Consider the following 18,661-nt stretch of genomic DNA (forward strand, 5'->3'; position numbering starts at 1 on the left):
ATAACAACAGAAAATGCTGGAAAAACTCAGCAGGCCAGGCAACATCCGTGGAGAGAAAATAGAGTCAACGTTTCGGGTGAAAACCCTTTGTCAAGACAGGCTTCACATTGGACTTGATGCGGATATGCACATCATACCAAGTGATGCCCTCATAACTGTCTGTGAACATGCTTTTATACTTGTTCAGCATTGTGTTGAGTTGCTTCTTTGAAGCATCTACACTGAAGATGTTTTTCCAGTCTAGTTTTAACTTTCTCAACCAGTCTTTGCCCATGACGGTTGGCCTGTTGCTGTAGCTCGCTACAATAATAGGCAGCTTTACTAACTGGCCATTATGCTGAACTGTACATTCCATTTGTCCACATGTTTCTAGGATTTCTCTGGAGTACGGTACTCTTTGTAAGTGGTATTTGATTAAACTTACTCTCATATGTGTCCTTACACATGATAGAGCAGTCTGCCGCTGTGTCGATACACATATCAATATATTGGTCACTGATCAAAAGTTTTGTATGGAAGTCTTCCTCATGACTGCTAGTGTAGCCACTAGTGGCATAGATACTGTAGATGCCTCGTTCTTCAACATCAGGTGTTATTGTGAATTCCTCCCTTTTGTTTTTGGTGCTTTGCATTGCCACTAGAATGGTTCTCACTTCCTGCTTGCGATCTAGCTCTATAAGCTGTTGAAATATGACCTTGCCTCTAGCAGTTAAAACACTTTGCATTTCTGTATTGACAGGACTGTGGTGAGTGATTTCCATTGCAGCGATAACAATTCGCTGAACTGCTCTCACTGACATGCTTTTGACTCGGTCTCACAACTTTAGGTTTGGCGGTTGCTTTGTGACTGTAGACCTCAGCTGCACGAGTCATTTGAGTTGAACGGAGTTCCCTAGCATTCTTAGACGCCATCTCCATAGATAGGGCAATTTTGCATGCTATGTCAAACATTAGGTTCGGAGTGTTCAGTAACTTGGAATGTGTCCGCTCATCCTGCAGTCCACACACAAACTTATCTCTCAATGCACGATCCAAACATGTGCCGAAGTTACAATGCAAAGACAGGTTCTTAAGAGCTAATATGTACTCACTGATATTTTTGGTTCCTGGTACCAAACTTATAGCTCGCTGCTATTTCTAACGGCTTTGGGTTGAAATAGTCCTCGAGTTTCTCGACATGTCTTCAAACGACGCATCCTTCGCTTTCCCTGGTGCGATTAGGTTTGTCAGTGTTCCATAGAAAAATTGCTTTTTTCCATTCACAAATTACTTTATTTTGAGCTTGAACATTCCCAGCTGCACCTTCAGTCTCAATAATGTTATAGGCCGTAAAAAAAATCTCCATCCGCTCAATGTAAGAACTGAATGGTTCGCGAGCTCGGTCGTACATGCCGAGGCTTCCAATGAATCCCGTAGGCGCGGCCATGATTGTCTCGATCCCGTCGAACAGTGACTCAGCACACTACCTGTGCACCTATGAGAATCAACGCTGCTGTTGCTGCATATACATAAAAGCGAAGGCGAAGCACAGACAATTCTGTATCAGCATTAACAGTAAAACATCGCAGAAAATGCAGATTAGGTGTCACAAATTCACATTAAACTTTTCCACTTCAAGGTTGATCGCTGTGTCCTTCCGTGATCCCTAAAAATGGCTTTAGGATCCCATTCTCCTCACCAAAACTGTAATATATGTGGGTAGAACAAATGAAGGATAGAGACACGATGAGTTGCTGGTCAAGGTGCTTGTTTACTAGGCCAGAGCGAACTGAGCATGCTCATTCCAAACCATGTACCAAACCATGTGATAATACGTTACAGGATTTACTTGTGTGTAAAGTGTCTTTGATAATCAATACACTGTCTTGCACACAACCCATTCATTCTTGTTGCACAAAGTATAAGAAATGAGCAATCCACTGCGCATTTCAGGGAACTTAAAAATTTTGCTTACCTCTGTTGGATTATTTGGTAAACACGTTTCTTGGCTATACTGTTTATCGGATGATAATTAGCTTTTACATAGTGGAAACAATGTTGCTGCATGGAGTGTCTGTTGTCATATCACTCTTAGATAAATCTTTTTGAATAATATTGACTTATTTAGTTTACACACTGTATTGTTTAGTATTGTATGAAATGTAATATTATGTACACATTTTATGGTTATATTGGAGTCTGTTTAATGTTATTATAATGAAAGAAAAGATCAGTACTGATGTAGTGCTACATTGTAATGATGTCCAGTAACACAAATATATTCATCAGAACAACACAGGGATTATTTTCATGAGAGATTAGAATTTTGTATCTGGGTTCCTTCTTCTCCCCTGCAGACCCTGAGGTGCCAACCTCTGACACTCCTAATGTGTCCAGTTTAATCTCAGACTATGAGCTGCCGGTCTCTGACTCTCCATATGTGTTCAATCCAATCCCAGAATCTGAACCTGCTAAAATAGCAGATACTGAAGTTACAGGTACTTCCGACAATATTTGTGCCTTGGGTGTGAACTCAGGAACGAAGTAAATAATAAGTGAATATTGAGGTTTGTGCTAAAGTGGCAGATAGTTAGGTCACATGCTGTAGATTCTACTCCAAACTTTTATAGTTAAATGAGTGTTCAGTTTAGTTGTGTGTAAAGTGTATTTGATAGTCAATACACGGCCTTGCAAGGAACCCATTCGTAGTTGTTTTACGAAATACATGAAATGAGCAATCCACTGCATATGTCCTGGAATGTAAGCATTTTTCTGATCCCTATTGGATTATTTGGACAACGCGCTGTCCACACTTCAGGATGGGTGTCAGGGCCTTGGAAAGGGTGGAGAGGTGATTTACTAGAATGGTAGTAGAGATAAGTTCAATTTTGTGGAGACACTAGGGGAGCTGTGATTGTTCTCCTTAGATCAGATATGGTTCAGGGAGATTGAATAGATGTGTTCAAATTCTGAGGGGTTTAGGTAGAGTAAATAGAGGGTAACTGTTGCCACTGGCATGAGGGTCAGTAACCGAAGGACACAGATGTAAGGTTATTTGCTAAAAGAACCAGAGGGGACATGAGGAGAATTTTGTTTAATGCAGTGAGTTGCTATGATCTGGAATGCACTGCCTGAAAGGGTGGTTGTTGCAGTTTCAATGGTAACTTTCAATAGGGAATTGGTTAACTACTTGAAGGGGAAAAATTGCAGGGCTCTGGGGAAAGAGCAAGGGAATAGGAAACATTTGGATAGCTCTTTCAAAGAACCAGCACAGGCATGATGGGTCAAATGGCCTCCTTCTGTGCTGTATGACTTCAATATTTAGAGACTGTGCTTGGCTGTAAAGAGTCTGTCAACCTGTCATGGCTACACTGTTGTGAGGCTTATTGGATGATAATTAACTTTTACTTAGTGGAAGCAATGTTGCTGCGTGGAGTGTTTGTTGTCATATCACTCTTAACTGAATCTTTTTGAGTAATATTGAATTAATTAGTATACACACTGAGTAAAGTTTAATATTGTACGAACTGTATTATGTACACAATGTATGATTACATTGGAATCTGTTTAATGTTATTATAATGAAGAAATAAGATCAATTCTGCAACAGTGCTACATTGTATTTTTGTCCAGTAATAAAAATATATTTAGCAAAACAACATAGGATTATTTTCACACGAGATTAAGAATTTTGTATCTGGCTTCCTTCTTATCCCCTGCAGACCATGAGATGCCAACCTCTGTCACTCCATCTGTGTTCAATCCAATCCCAGAATCTAAACCTGCTATGATGGGAGATACTGAAGTTACAGTACTTCTGACAAAATTTGTGCCTTGGGTGTGAACTCAGAAATAGAGTAAATAATTATAAGTACATGTTGAGGTTTGTGCTGCAGTGAGAGAAAGTTAGGACACATAAGAACATAAGAAATAGGAGCAGAAACAGGCCACTTGGCCCCTCGAGCCTACTCCACCATTCAATAAGATCATGGCTGATCTTGGGCTCAAAGCCACTTCCCCGCCCGCTCCCCATAACCCTTCACTCCCTTATCTTGCAAAAATCTGTCTATCTCCATCTTAAATGTATTTAATGACCCAGCCTCCACGGCTCTCTGGGGCAGAGAATTCCACAGATTTACGACCCTCTGAGAGAAGAAATTCCTCCTCGTCTCAGTTCTAAAAGGGCGACCCTTTATTCTGAAACTACGCCCCGAGTTCTAGATTTCCCCACGAGGGGAAACATCCTTTCTGCATCTACCTTGTCGAGCCCCCTCGGTATCTTATATGTTTCAATCAGATCACTTCTCATTCTTCTAAATTCCAATGAGTATAGGCCCAACCTGCTCAACCTTTCTTCATAAGTCAACCCCCTCATCTCTGGAATTAACCTAGTGAATCGTCTCTGAACTGCCTCCAATGCAAGTATATCCTTCCTTAAATAAGGAGACCAAAACTGTACGCAGTACTCAAGGTGTGGTCTCACCAATACCCTGTTTTCCCTGCTTTTATACTCCAACCCCCTTGCAATAAAGGCCAACATACCATTTGCCTTTCTGATTACTTGTTGTACCTGCATGCTAACTTTTTGTGTTTCATGCACAAGGACACCCAGGTCCCTCTGAACTGTAGCATTTTGTAATCTCTCTCCATCTAAATAAAAAATTGCTTTTTATTTTTCCTGCCAAAGTGGATAACCTCGTACTTTCCCACATTATACTCCATCTGCCAATTGTTTACCCACTCACTTAGCCTGTCTATATCCCTTTGCAGATTCTTTGAGTCCTCTGCACAACTTGGTTTCCCACCCATCTTTGTATCATCCGCAAACTTGGCTACATTACACACGGTCCCGTCATCCAAGTCATTGGTCCTAAAATTCCATTCCCTACGGATGTGTACGCGATGTGTACTCACCCATAGGGCCAATGGAAGTGCCGGTTTTACGTATGCACTGCGCATGCGCTGGAAACCGGAACTTCCATTCAAAGGAGAAAGGTCTTCACAGCTCAAACGCCTGCGCCGGATAGGCAGCACGTACGGTTGCAACTTCCATTTTTTTCAGCAGTGCTTCAGTCCAGGTCTCCTCTTCTTAGGCAGTCCCTCGGAACCAAGGATGACTTGCTTCCACATTAAAAATGAGTTTGCAGGTGACTGATGAGTCCAATGCGGGACCTACAGTCTCTGTCACAGGTGGGGCAGACGGTGGTTGAAGGGGCGGGTGGGTGGGGTGCTTGGGTTGACTTGCGCTGCCTGCGCTTGGCTTCCGCTTGCTCCCGGCAAAGAGACTCGAGGTGTTTGGCGCCTTCCCGGATGCTTCTCCTCCACTTTGTGCAGTCTTGGGCCAGGGATTCCCTGATGTCGGTGGGGATGTTACACTTTTTCAAGGAGGCTTTGAGGGTGTCCTTGAAGCGTTTCCTCTGCCCACCTGGGGCTCTCTTGCCGTGCCGGAGCTCCGAGTAGAGCGCTTGTTTTGGGAGTCTCGTATCGGGCATGCGGACAATGTGAACCGTCCATTGGAGCTGATTGAGCGTGGTCAGAGCTTCGATGCTGGGGATGTTGGCCTGAGCAAGAACACTGACGTTGGTGCACCTGTCTTGCCAAGGGATTTGCAGGATCTTGCGGAGGCAACGTTGGTGGTACCTCTCCAGTGTTTTGAGGTGCCTGCTGTACGTGGTCCATGTCTCTGAGGCATACAGCAGGGCAGGTATCACTGCTGCCCTGCAGACCATGAGCTTAGTGCCGAGTTTGAGGTCCTGGTCTTCAAACACTCTCTTCCTCAGGCGACCGAAGGCTGCACTGGCACACTGAAGGCGGTGTTGGACTTCGTCATTGACGTCTGCCCTTGTTGACAGTAGGCTCCCGAGGTATGGAAAGTGGTCCACGTTGTCCAAGGCCTTGTCATGGATTTTGATAATCGGGAGGCAGCACTGTGTGGCGGGGGCAGGTTGGTAGAGGATCTTTGTCTTGCGGATGTTTAATGTAAGGCCCATGCTCTCGGATGCTTCGGTGAAGGTGTTTACGATGGTTTGGAGTTCGACCTCCGAGTGAGCGCAGACACAAGCATCGTCTATGTACTGTAATTCGATGACAGAGGATGGGACGACCTTGGATCTGGACTGGAGGCGACGGAGGTTGAACAGTTTCCCATTTGTTCTGTAAATTAGCTCCGCTCCAGTGGGGAGCTTTCTGAGGGTGAGATGGAGCATTGCAGCAAGGAAGATTGAGAAGAGCGTTGGTGCGATGACACAGCCTTGCTTGACCCCGGTTCGTACGTGAATTGGGTCTGTGGTGGAACCGTTGGTCAGGATCATGGCTTGCATGTCGTTGTGAAGCAGGCGGAGGATGGTGACAAACTTTTGAGGGCAGCCGAATTTGAGGAGGACACTCCATAATCCCTCACGGTTGACAGTGTCGAAGGCCTTTGTGAGATCAAAGAAGGCCATGTACAGTGGTTGGTGCTGTTCCCTGCATTTCTCTTGTAATTGATGTGTGGTGAAGATCATGTCCATTGTGCCCCTTAGTGGGCGGAATCCGCATTGCGACTCTGGGAGGAGCTCTTCGGCCACTGGGAGAAGGCGATTGAGGAGGATTCTTGCGATGACTTTCCCTGTGGCAGATAGCAGGGAAACTCCTCTGTAATTACCGCAATCGGACTTGTCACCTTTCTTGAAGATGGTCACAATTACGGCATCTCTGAGATCCCCTGGCATGCTCTCCTCCTTCCAGATAAGAGAAATGAGTTCATGAATTCGCGCCAGTAGTGCTTCTCCGCCATTCTTTAGTGCCTCGGCGGGGATTCCATCTGCTCCTGAGGCCTTGTTGTTGTTCAGTTGTCAGATGGCCTTTTCAACCTCATGCCGGGCTGGGGTTGTGCTGAGATGGTGGCGAGTAGCATGCTGTGGGATGGAGTTGAGGACATTTGTGTCGAAGACAGGTAAGTCTGAAACAGCTGCGCCTGGAAAAGCAGGCGCAAGGCTTGCTTTTAACAAGGTAAGAGGTGAAGAAATTAAAAGTAAAACATTTTTTCCACAGATTTATCATTCTAAAATACTTTAAAGAAAGGTAAGTTTATTTTTAGCCCTGTTAAAAACTTTAATTATTTTTTCCAAAATTTAAATTTTTGTTTAAAATCATTAATTTATGTAATTTATAATCATTTTAAAAATGTGATTTTTAAAAATGTATTTGAAGTTTTACTTATGTTTTGGGGCTGATCTCTATAAATTTGACAGGTCTTCCTGTCAAATCTATGAATGGAGATTCCCTGCTCTGATTGGCTCCCCATGGCCCACGTGATCCCAGGGACGCTGCGAACTAGCTGCGCCCCGGGATACGCGATCACAGCGCGCCGGCAGTTTGAGGAGGCACAGCAACAGAATTCTATGTCGGCCCAGAGCATTACGGTCGGCGCGGTTCGTTTGTGCAGGTCGGGGGCTCCCGCGGGAAGCCTCCGACCGGAATTTCTGGGCCATTAATGTAGATTGTGAATAGTTGAGGCCCCAGCACCAATCCCTGTGGCACCCCACTAGTTACCGCTTGCCAACCGGAAAATGACCCAATTATCCCGACTCTCTGCTTTCTGTTAGTTAGCCAATTCTCTATCCACGCTAATATATTACCCCCAACTCCGTGAGCTCTTATCTTATGCAGTAACCTTTTATGTGGCACATTATCGAATGCCTTCTGGAAATCCAAATACACCACATCCACTGGCTCATCTTTATCTACCCTGCTCATTACATCCTCAAAGAACTCCCGTAAATTTATTAAACATGATTTCCCTTTCATAAAATCATGCTGACTCTGCTTGACTGCAGATTTTGATTTTCCAAATGCCCTGCTACCACGTCCTTAAAGAAGGACTCCAGCATTTTCCCAACGACAGATATTAGGCTAACTGGTCCATAGTTTCCTGCTTTCTGTCTCCCACCTTTCTTAAATAGAGGTGTTACGTTTGCGGTTTTCCAATCTGCTGGGACCTCTCCAGAGTCCAGGGAATTTTGGTACATTGCAACCAATGCATCCACTATCTCTGCAGCCACTTCTTTTAAGACCCTGGGATGCAGGCCATCAGGTCCAGGGGACTTGTCGTCTTTTAGTCCCATTATTTTACCAAGTACTTTTTCCTTAGTGATAGTGATTGTCTTTAGCTCCCCCCTCCCTTTGGCCCCTTGATTATCCATTATTGGGATGTTGTTAGTGTTTTCTACCGTGAAGACAGATACTATTGTGTGTCAGGTGTATTGCATGGAACCCGTTCAATGTTGTGGCACAAATTATATGAAATGAGCAATCCGCTGCATATCTCGTGGAATTAAGCATTTTGCTTATCGTTGTTGGATTATTTGGTCAACATCCTTATTTCATGAAATTTAGAGATTGTGCTTGGCTGTAAAGTGTTTGTCAACCTATCACACCTATATTGTGAAGTTTATTGGATGATAATTAGCTTTTACCTAGTGGAATCAATGTTGCTGCATGGAGAGTCTGTTGTCGTATCACTCTTAGATGAAACTTTTTGAATAAATTTGAATGAATTAGTCAATACATTATTTATGTATAGATTAGTATTGTATAAAAAGTATTATTAGTTGCACAATTCATGGTTACAATCAAATCCATTTAATATTATTATAATGAAAGAATAAGACCAATTGTGCTATATTGCTAGGTTGTAATGATGTCCAGTAATACAAATATATTCATCAGTGAAACTCGGGTGTTTTTTTCATGAGAGATTAAGAATATTGTATCTGGCTTCCTTCTTATCCCCTCAGACCATGAGGTGCCAACCTCTGACACACCTACTGTGTTCAGTTTAATCTCAGACTATGAGCTGCCGGTGTCTGACACCCCTAATGTGTTCAATCCAATCCCAGAATCTGATCCTGCTAACATCGGAGAAACTGAAGTTACAGGTACTTCTGATAATATTTGTGCTTTGGGTATGAACTCGGGAATAAAGTAAATAATTATAAGTACATGTTGAAGTTTGTGCTAAAGTGACAGAAAGTTAGGACACATGCTATTGATGCTATGCCACCCTTGTACAATTAAATGAGTGTTCGGTTTACTTGTGTGTAAAGCGTATTCGATAGTCAATGCACTCTCTTGCATGGAACCCATTTATTCTTGTCGCACAAAGTATATGAAATGAGCATTCCACTGCACATCTCCTGGAATTAAGCATTTTGTTTATCTCTGTTGGATTATTTAGTCAATGTCCTTATTTTATAAAGTTTAGAGACTGTGCTTGGCTGTAAAGTGTCTGCCAACCTATCATCGCTATATTGGTGTGATGTTTATTGGACGATAATTAGCTTTTACTTAGTGGAAACAATGTTGCTGCATGGAGAGCCTGTTGTCATATCACTCTTAGATGAATCTTTTTGAATAATATTGAATGAATTAGTAAATAATTATAATGCATGTTGAGGTTTGTGCTAAAGTCACTGGCATGATGGGCCAAAATGCCTCCTTCTGTGCTGCATGCTTCCATGATTTAGACACTGTGCTTGGCTGTAAAGTGCCTTCCAACTTATTATGGCAATATTGAGAAGCTTATTGGATAAATATATTTTACATAGTAAGTATTTTGTATCTGGCTTCCTTCTTATCCCCTGCAGACCATGAGGTGCCAACCTCTGACACCCCTACTGTGTTCAGTTTAATCTCAGACTATGAGCTGCCGGTCTCTGACTCTCCATATGTGTTCAGTCCAATCCCAGAATCTGAACCTGCTAAGATAGGAGATACTGAAGTTACAGGTACTTCTGACAATATTTGTGCCTTGGGTGTGAACTCAGGAATGGAGTAAATAATTAAAGTGCATGTTGAGGTTTGTGATACAGTGATAGAAAGTTAGGACACATGCTGTAGATACTATGTTACATTTTTACAATTAAATGAATGTTCGGGTTACTTGTGTGTCAATTGTATTTGATAGCCAATACACTGTCTTGCATGCAACTCTTTCAATGTGTGGCACAAATTATATGAAATGAGTAATCCGCTACATATCTCCTGGAATTAAGCATTTTGCTTATCTTCGTTGGATTATTTAGTCAATGTCCTTATTTCATGAAATTTCAATACATTTTGTTATGTATAGATTAGTGTTGTATAAAAAGCATTATTAGTTGCACAATTCATCGTTACATTTGAATCCATTTAATGTTAATATAATGAAAGAATAAGACCAATTATGCAATATTGCTACATTGTAATGATGTCCTTTTTTAATCATCAATTTATTCATCAATGCAACATGGGTGTTTTTTTTAATGAGAAATTAAGTATTTTGTATCTGGCTTCCTTGTGTTCAATCCAATCCCAGAATCTGAACTTGCTAACATAGGAGAGAATGAAGTTGCAGGCACTTCTGACAATATTCGTGCCTTGGGTGTGGTTTTGGGAATAGAGTGACTAATTATAAGTGCATGCTGAGGTTTGTGCTAGTGACAGATAGTTAGGACACATGCTGTAGATTCTATGCCAAACTTTTACAGTTAAATGAGTGTTCGGGTTAGTTGCGTGTAAAGTGTACACTGTCTCGCATGGAATCCATTCATTCTTGTTGCACAATGTATATAAATGAGCAATCCACTGCACATTTCAGGGAACTTAAACATTTTTCTTATCTCTGTTGGATTATTTGGTTAATGAGCTTAATTTAATGAAGTTTAGAGACTGTGCTTGGCTATAAAGTGTCTATCAACCTATCATGGCTACATTGTTGTGAAGTTTATCGCATGATAATTAGCTTTTACTTAGTGGAAACAATGTTGGTGCATGGAGTGTCTGTTGTCATATCACTTTTATATGAGTTTTTTTGAATAATATTGAGTTAATTAATTAACACTATGTATTTAGTATTGCGAAATGTATTATTATATATGCATTTTATGGTTACATTGGAGTCTGTTTAATGTTGTTATAATGAAAGAATAAGATCAGTACTGCAACAGTGCTACATTGTAATGATGTCCAGTAATACAAATATATTCATCAGAACAACACAGGGATTATTTTCACGAGAGATTAGAATTTTGTATCTGGCTTCCTTCTTATCCCCTGCAGACCCTGAGGTGCCAACCTCTGACACTCCTAATGTGTTCAGTTTAATCTCAGACTATGAGCTGCCGGTCTCTGACTCTCCATATGTGTTCAGTCCAATCCCAGAATCTGAACCTGCTGAAATAGGAGATACTGAAGTTACAGGTACTTCTGACAATATTTGTGCCTTGGGTGTGAACTCGGAAATTGAGTAAATATAAGAAGTGCATATTGAGGTTTGTGCTACAGTGATAGATAGGTAGGTCACATGCTGTAGATTCTACTCCTAACTTTTATAGTTAAATGAGTGTTCAGTTTGGTTGTGTGTAAAGTGTATTTGATATTCAATACACGGCCTTGCAAGGAACCCATTCGTAGTTGTTTTATGAAATACATGAAATGAGCAATCCACTGCATATGTCCTGGAATGTAAGCATTTTTCTGATCCCTGTTGGATTATTTGGACAACGCGCTTATGTCAGGAAGTTTTTGCACCACACTTCAGGATGGGTGTCAGGGCCTTGGAAAGGGTGGAGAGGTGATTTACTAGAATGGTAGTAGAGTTAAGTTCAATTTTGTGGAGACACTAGGGGAGCTGTGATTGTTCTCCTTAGATCAGATATTGTTGAGGCAGATTGAATAGATGTGTTCCAAATTCTGAGGGGTTTAGGTAAATAGAGGGTAACTGTTGCCACTGGCACGAGGGTCAGTAACCAAAGGACACAGATGTAAGGTAATTTGCTAAAAGAACCAGAGGGGACATGAGGAGAATTTTGTTTAATGCAGTGAGTTGCTATGATCTGGAATGCACTGCCTGAAAGGGTGGTTGTTGCAGTTTCAATGGTAACTTTCAAAAGGGAATTGGTTAAATACTTGAAGGGGAAAAATTGCAGGGCTCTGGGGAAAGAGCAAGGGAATAGGAAACATTTCGATAGCTCTTTCAAAGAACCAGCACAGGCATGATGGGTCAAATGACCTCCTTCTGTGCTGTATGACTTCAATATTTAGAGACTGTGCTTGGCTGTAAAGAGTCTGTCAACCTGTCATGGCTACACTGTTGTGAGGCTTATTGGATGATAATTAGCTTTTACTTAGTGGAAGCAATGTTGTTGCGTGGAGTGTCTGTTGTCATATCACTCTTAGATGAATCTTTTTGAATAATATTGAATTAATTAGTTTACACACTAAGGCGGCAATTTTGCCAGCCCTGGGGAGGCGGGTATGGAGGCGGGACTGCCGGGAAAATGGCACAATCTGGGGGCGGGTGCTCAACCCACCACCAACCCGCCTCCATGCCATCTTGCCAGGAGTTGGGTAGCCGTCCCCTGCCGGGAAGGGATTAAAGCCTATTAACTGCCAGATAGCAGGTAGAAAATAGGATTATCCCCTTTTTGCCCTCACAAGTGCGGGCTTCCCAAAGGCTCCGAAACCCACCAGGTCAGCGAGGCGAGTACTGGGTCTGTGGGGGTTGGGGAAGGGGGTGTAAATGTGTCCTGTGGAGGTGAGTGATGCATGCAAGAGTGGAGAGGTGAGTATCTGAGGTAAGTGCAAAGTGTTAGTAAAAGTGTACTTACCTTTGTTTCTTCCTGCAGGCTTCAGTCAGTGTGTATACGGAGAGTCTCGGAGCTCCGTGTTGGAGATGACAGATGGCCGTTGCATTCTCAGATGCAACAACCATCTCGTTTCTGTAAAAGAAACAAGTTTAATTCAAGACCTCATCAAACTAAAGAGAATGTCACTGTTTGACAGCTTCACAGAGCTGTCAAACGATGAGAATTCATCTGTCAAAATTTTTTGACAGATCAAACGTCATACGTTGACATTCTCTGCAACCGGCTTCCCCTTAATTGGCCTGCTAAGGCCACTAGGCGGGCTTAACAAGGTCAATCAAGGGAAAATAGCGTGGGTTGGCCACAAATCGATGGAGGCGGGACATCAATCCGCCAAGCAGCAGTCCCGCCTCCAATGCGCCCCCATTGGCAAAATCACCCCCCTCATAGTTTAATATTGTATGAACTGTTATTATGTACATTTATGGTTACATTGGAATCCGTTTAATGTTATTATAATGAAGTAATAAGATCAATTCTGCAACAATGCTACATTGTAATGATGTCCAGTAATACAAATATGTTTAACAAAACAACATAGGGATTATTTTCACGTGAGATTAAAAATGTCATATCTGGCTTCCTTCTTATCTCCTGCAGACCATGAGGTGCCAACCTCTGTCACTCCATCTGTGTTCAATCCAATCCTAGAATCTAAACCTGCTATGATAGGAGATACTGAAGTTACAGGTATTTCTGACAAAATTTGTGTCTTGGGTGTGAACTCAGGAATAGAGTAAATAATTATAAGTGCGTGTTGAGTGAGAGAAAATTAGGACACATGCTGTAGATGCTATGTTACATTTTTACAGTTAAATGAGTGTTCGGTTTACATGCGTATCAGGTGTATTTGATAGTCAATACACTGACTTGCATGGAACTCTTTCAATGTGTGGCACAAATTATATGAAATGAGCAATCCGCTGCATATCTCCTGGAATTAAGCATTTTGCTTATCTTCGTTGGATTATTTGGTCAACGTCCTTATTTCATGGAATTTAGATACTGTGCTTGGCTGTAAAGTGTTTGTCAACCTATCACACCTATATTGTTCTGAAGTTTATTGGATGATAAATAGCTTTTACGTAGTGGAATCAATGTTGCTGAATGGAGCGTGTTGTCGTATCACTCTTAGATGAAACTTTTTGAATAAATTTGAATGAATTAGTCAATACATTATGTTATGTATAAATTAGTATTGTATAAAAAGTATTATTAGTTGCAAAATTCATGGTTACAATCAAATCCATTTAATATTATAATGAAAGAATAAGACCATTATGCAATATTGCTAGGTTGTAATGATGTCCAGTAATACAAATATATTCATCAATGCAACTCGGGTGTTTTTTTCATGAGAGATTAAGAATTTTGTATCTGGCTCCTTCTTATCCCCTGCAGACCATGAGGTGCCAACCTCTGACACTCCTACTGTGTTCAGTTTAATCTCAGACTATGAGCTGCCGTTCTCTGACACCCCTAATGTGTTCAATCCAATCCCATCTGAACCTGCTAACATAGGAGAAACTGAAGTTGCAGGTACTTCCGACAATATTTGTGCCTTGGGTGTGATCTCGGGAATAGCATAAATAATTGTGCATGTTGAGGTTTGTGCTAAAGTGAAAGGAAGTTAGGACACATGCTGTAGCTGCTATGCCACACTTTTACAGTTAAATGAGTGTTCGGTTTAGTTGTGTGTAAAGTGTATTTGATAGTCAATACACGGCCTTGCATGGAACCCATTCATTCTTGTTGCACAAAGTATATGAAATGAGCAATCCGCTGCACATTTCATGGAATTTAAGAATCTTGCTTATCTCTGTTGGATTATTTGGTCCACACGCTTATTTAGTGAAGTTCAGAGACTGTGCTTGGCTGTAAAGTGTCCGTCAGCTTATCATGGCTACACCGTTGTGAATTTTATTGGATGATAATTGCTTTTATGTAGTGGAAACAATTTTGTTGCATGGTGTGTCTGTTGTCATATCAATTGATATGTATCTGTTTGAATAATAGTGAATTAATTAGTCAATACATTATGTTCTGTATAGTTTAGTATTGTATGAAATTTAAGGTTTCATTGGAGTCCATTTAATGTTATTATAATGAAAGAACATATGAACATATGAAGTAGGAGCAGGAGTAGGCCCTTCGGCCCTTCGAGTCAGCTCTGCCATTCAATAAGATTATGGCTGATCATCTACCACAACTCCACTTTCCTGCACTATCCCCAAATCCCTTGATTCCCTTAGTATCCAAATATTCTCAACGACTGAGCATCCACAGCTCTCTGGGGCAGAGAATTCCAAAGATTCACAACCCTTTGAGTGAAGAAATTTCTCCTCATCTCAGTCCTAAATGGCCAACCCCGTGTTCTGAGACTGTGACCACTTGTTCTAGACTCCCCAGCTAGGGAAAACATCCTCCCAACGTCCACCCTGTCAAAGTCCTTTAAGAATTTTATGTGTTTCAATGAGATCACCTCTCATTCTTCTAAACTCTATGGAATATAGTTCTAGTCTATGCCACCTCTCCTTATAGGACTGTCCCCTCATCCCAGGAATCAGTCCCTTTAAGCCAATATATCCTTCCTTAAGTAAGGAGACCAAAACTGTACACAGTACTCGAGGTGTGATCTGCCCTATATAATTCTAGTAAGACTTATTGGCCTAGAAATTCAGTGCCCTTAGCACCGATTTTGCGGCGCTAGAGGGCCTAGCGCTGCAATTGGCGCCGGTTCCTAAATTGCCTGGCGCCCTTCCGCGGCGGTAGACCGGTAGCGCTGCGCCGGCACCGATGACGTCATCGGTGTGCGCAGCGTCCCGGTTGCCGTGGTAACCCGGCCCCAAGCCGAAATTCAGTTGCGGCCGCCTCGCCAGTGGCAGCCGCAACTAAGACTCCGGCAAACGAGTGTTGCCGGAGTCTGCGCCGGCGCTTTAAGGAGGCGCGGCGGCCGGCCGCTTTCCCGCCGGCCGCCTGCCCGCAGCTCCCTCCCCAGACTTCTCCCCCCCCCCCCCCCCCCGGAACAGATGCAAGCCCGGCACTTGTCCGAGGTGCCGGGCTCATTTTTGATGAGATTTGCGCGGGCCGCGGCCGGGTGCAGGCAGCTCCTCCTTAACGGAAGGAGGAGGCCTGCACTTCCCGAGCCTGCCGCACCGCAGCGGGCGCCGCAGCGCCGCAATGCGGCGCGTTGCGCCAGTTTTCAGGCGCTAAAACCCTTCAGTAGCGCCGGCAGCCGTTTGGGCGCGGCGCTACTGAATTTTTGGCGCGCGCAAAGGGCTTTAGCGCCGGCGCTAACTTCCGGCGCTAAAGCCCTGGCGCAGCGCAAACTCAATTTCTAGGCCATTTACTCTTATACTCCAATCCCTTCGTAATAAAGGCTAACATACCATTTGCTTTACTAATTGCTTGCTGCACCTGCATGTTAACTTTCTGTGATTTGTGTACAAGGACACCCAGGTCCCTCTGAATACCATTTCCCAGTATCTCACCATTTAAAAAGTATTCTGCTTTTCTATTTTTCCTAACAAAGTAGATAACTTCACATTTCTCCACATTATATTCCATCTGCCGTGTTCTTGTCCACTCACTTAACCTGTCTATATCCCTTTGCAGCCTCTTTGCATCCTCTTCACAGCTTACTTTCCCACCTAACATTTGTATTGTCAGCAAACTTGGATATATTACATTTGGTCCCCTCATCTATGTCATTGATATAGATTGTAACTAGCTGAGGCCCAAGCACTGATCCTTGTGGTACCCCACTAGTTATAGGCTGCCAACCTGAAAATGATCTGTTAATTCCAACTCTCTGTTTTCTGTCTGTTAACCAATCCTCAATCCATGCTAATATATTACCCCCAGTTCCATAAGTAGGACATCAGGTTCAGGGGATATGTTGAATTTTAGTCCCATTAATATATCCAGTACTATTTCCTTACTAATACTAACTTCTTTAAGTTCCTCATTCTCGCTAGACCCATGGTTACCCACTATTCCTTGAATGTTATTTGTGTCTGATACCGTGAAGACAGATACAAAATATTTGTTTAATGTCTCTGCCATTTCCTTATTTCCCATTATAATTTCTCCTGTCTCTGCCTGTAAGGGACCCATGTTTACTTTTGCTAATCTCTCCTTTTTACATATCTATAAAAGCTTTTCCATCTGTTTTTATGTCCTTTCTTAGTTTACTCTCATTCTCTTTTCCTCTTTCTTTATCAATTTCTTGGTCATCCTTTGCTGAATTCTAAAATCCTCCCAATCTTCAGGCTTACTGCTCTTTTTGGCAATATTATAAGCCTCTTCCTTTAATCTAATACTATCTTTAACTTCTCCTGTTAGCTATGTGTTGTTAATCCCGTGGGGTTTTTATTCCTATGGGGAATGCATATTCATTGTGAAATATTAGTTAATTTTTTACATATTTGCCATTGCTCATCTACCATCATATCTTTTAATCTAGTATCCCAATCTACCTTAGCCAACTCACCCCTCATACTTACGTAGTTTGCTTTGTTCACATTTACAACCCAAGTTTTGGATTTAACTAAATCACTCCCAAACTCCATATAAAATTTGATTACATTATGATCACTCTTCACCAGAGGCTCCTTTACTACAAGGTTATTAATTAACTCTATCTCATTACACAATACTAGATATAAAATAGCCTGTTCCTTAGTTGGTTCCTCGACATACTGATCTAGAAAACTACCTTGAATGCATTCCATGAACTCGTCTGCCACGTTATTACTGCAAATTTGGTTTGCCCAGTCTATATGAAGATTAAAGTCCCCCATGAGTACAGTAGTACCCTTGTACCCATGTGCTTGTGCTGGCTCTTTGAAAGAATAAGATCATTCTGCAACAGTGTTATATTGTAATGATATAAATACAAGTTGTTGTTGTTAATGTCCAGTGCTACAAATATATTCATCAAAACAACACGGATTATTTTCATGAGAGATTCAAAAATTTGTATCTGGCTTCCTTCTTATCCCCATGCAGACCATGAGATGCCAACCTCTGACACTCATATTGTGTTCAGTTTAATCTCAAACTATGAGCTGCCGGTCTCTGACTCTCCATATATTTTCAATCCAATCCCAGAATCTGAACCTGCTAAAATAGGAAAGAATGAAGTTACAGGTACTTCTGACAATATTTGTGCCTTGGATGTGAACTCAGGAATGGAGTAAATAATTATAAGTGCATGTTGATGTTTGTGCTAAAGTGACAGATAGTTAGGACACATGCTGTAGATGCTATGCCACCCTTTTACAGTTAAATGAGTGTTCAGTTTACTTGTGTGTAAAGCGTATTTGATAGCCAATACAGGGCCTTGCATGGAACCCATTCATCATTGTTGCACAAAGTATATGAAATGAACAATGCACTGCATATCTCCTGGAATTTAAGCATTTTGCTTCTCGCTGTTGGATTATTTGTTCTTCGCGCTTATGTCATGAAGTTCAGGCACCACACTTCAGGAAGGATGCCAAGGCTTTGGAGCGGGTGGAGAGGAGATTTACTAGAATGGTAGCAGGGATGAGGACTTCAGTTTTGTGGAGAGACTAAAGAAGCTGGGATTGTTCTCCTTGTAACAAAGAAGGTTAAGGGGAGATTGAATAGATGTGTTCAAAATGCTGAGGGATTTAGGTAGAATAAATAGGGAGAAACTGTTTGCACTGGCACGAGGGTTGGTAACCAGAGGACACGTGAGGTAATTTCCAACGGAGGGACTGCTGCCAATGACCGGGAGCTGCACAGAAACGTTCTGCACATTGATCTGGAAGCTGATGTCGATGATGTTTCTGCTTTTATTCACAGAGCCTGCTCCGTTCCCAGCTTTTTTTCCTACAGAGCCCGCTCCCTTCCCGGCTTTTTTTCCACAGAGCCCACTCCCTTCCCAGCTTTTTTTCCTACAGTCCTGAAGACCCGTTCCGTTCCTGACTTTTTTCCTACAGTCCCGAAGACCTGCTCTGTTCCCGGCTTTTTTTCCCCAGAGCCCAAGA

At 42.2% G+C, this 18,661-nt stretch overlaps 1 protein-coding gene across 16 annotated transcripts in view; it reads left to right on the forward strand.

The window, feature by feature from the left end:
* The window catches only part of abi3bpa (ABI family, member 3 (NESH) binding protein a), a 365,809-nt gene that overhangs the window by 211,814 nt on the left and 135,334 nt on the right, over nucleotides 1–18,661 (forward strand). For 13 of the 16 annotated variants that reach the window (XM_086006965.1, XM_086006953.1, XM_086006957.1 and 10 more), the window contains 5 exons: nucleotides 8,757–8,897; nucleotides 9,606–9,746; nucleotides 11,059–11,199; nucleotides 13,245–13,334; nucleotides 14,046–14,183. In XM_086006965.1, coding sequence (XP_085863091.1) covers nucleotides 8,757–8,897; nucleotides 9,606–9,746; nucleotides 11,059–11,199; nucleotides 13,245–13,334; nucleotides 14,046–14,183 — 651 coding nt within the window. Of the gene's footprint in view, nucleotides 1–2,336; nucleotides 2,478–8,756; nucleotides 8,898–9,605; nucleotides 9,747–11,058; nucleotides 11,200–13,244; nucleotides 13,335–14,045; nucleotides 14,184–17,654; nucleotides 17,796–18,661 lie in introns of all 16 variants that reach the window. The other 3 variants (XM_086006969.1, XM_086006964.1, XM_086006967.1) reach the window with 3 other exon arrangements.

This window comes from Somniosus microcephalus, chromosome 14, assembly GCF_052327205.1.
Source record: "Somniosus microcephalus isolate GS21.2 chromosome 14, FLI_Smic_1.0, whole genome shotgun sequence".
NCBI classification, from domain to species: Eukaryota; Metazoa; Chordata; class Chondrichthyes; order Squaliformes; family Somniosidae; genus Somniosus; species Somniosus microcephalus.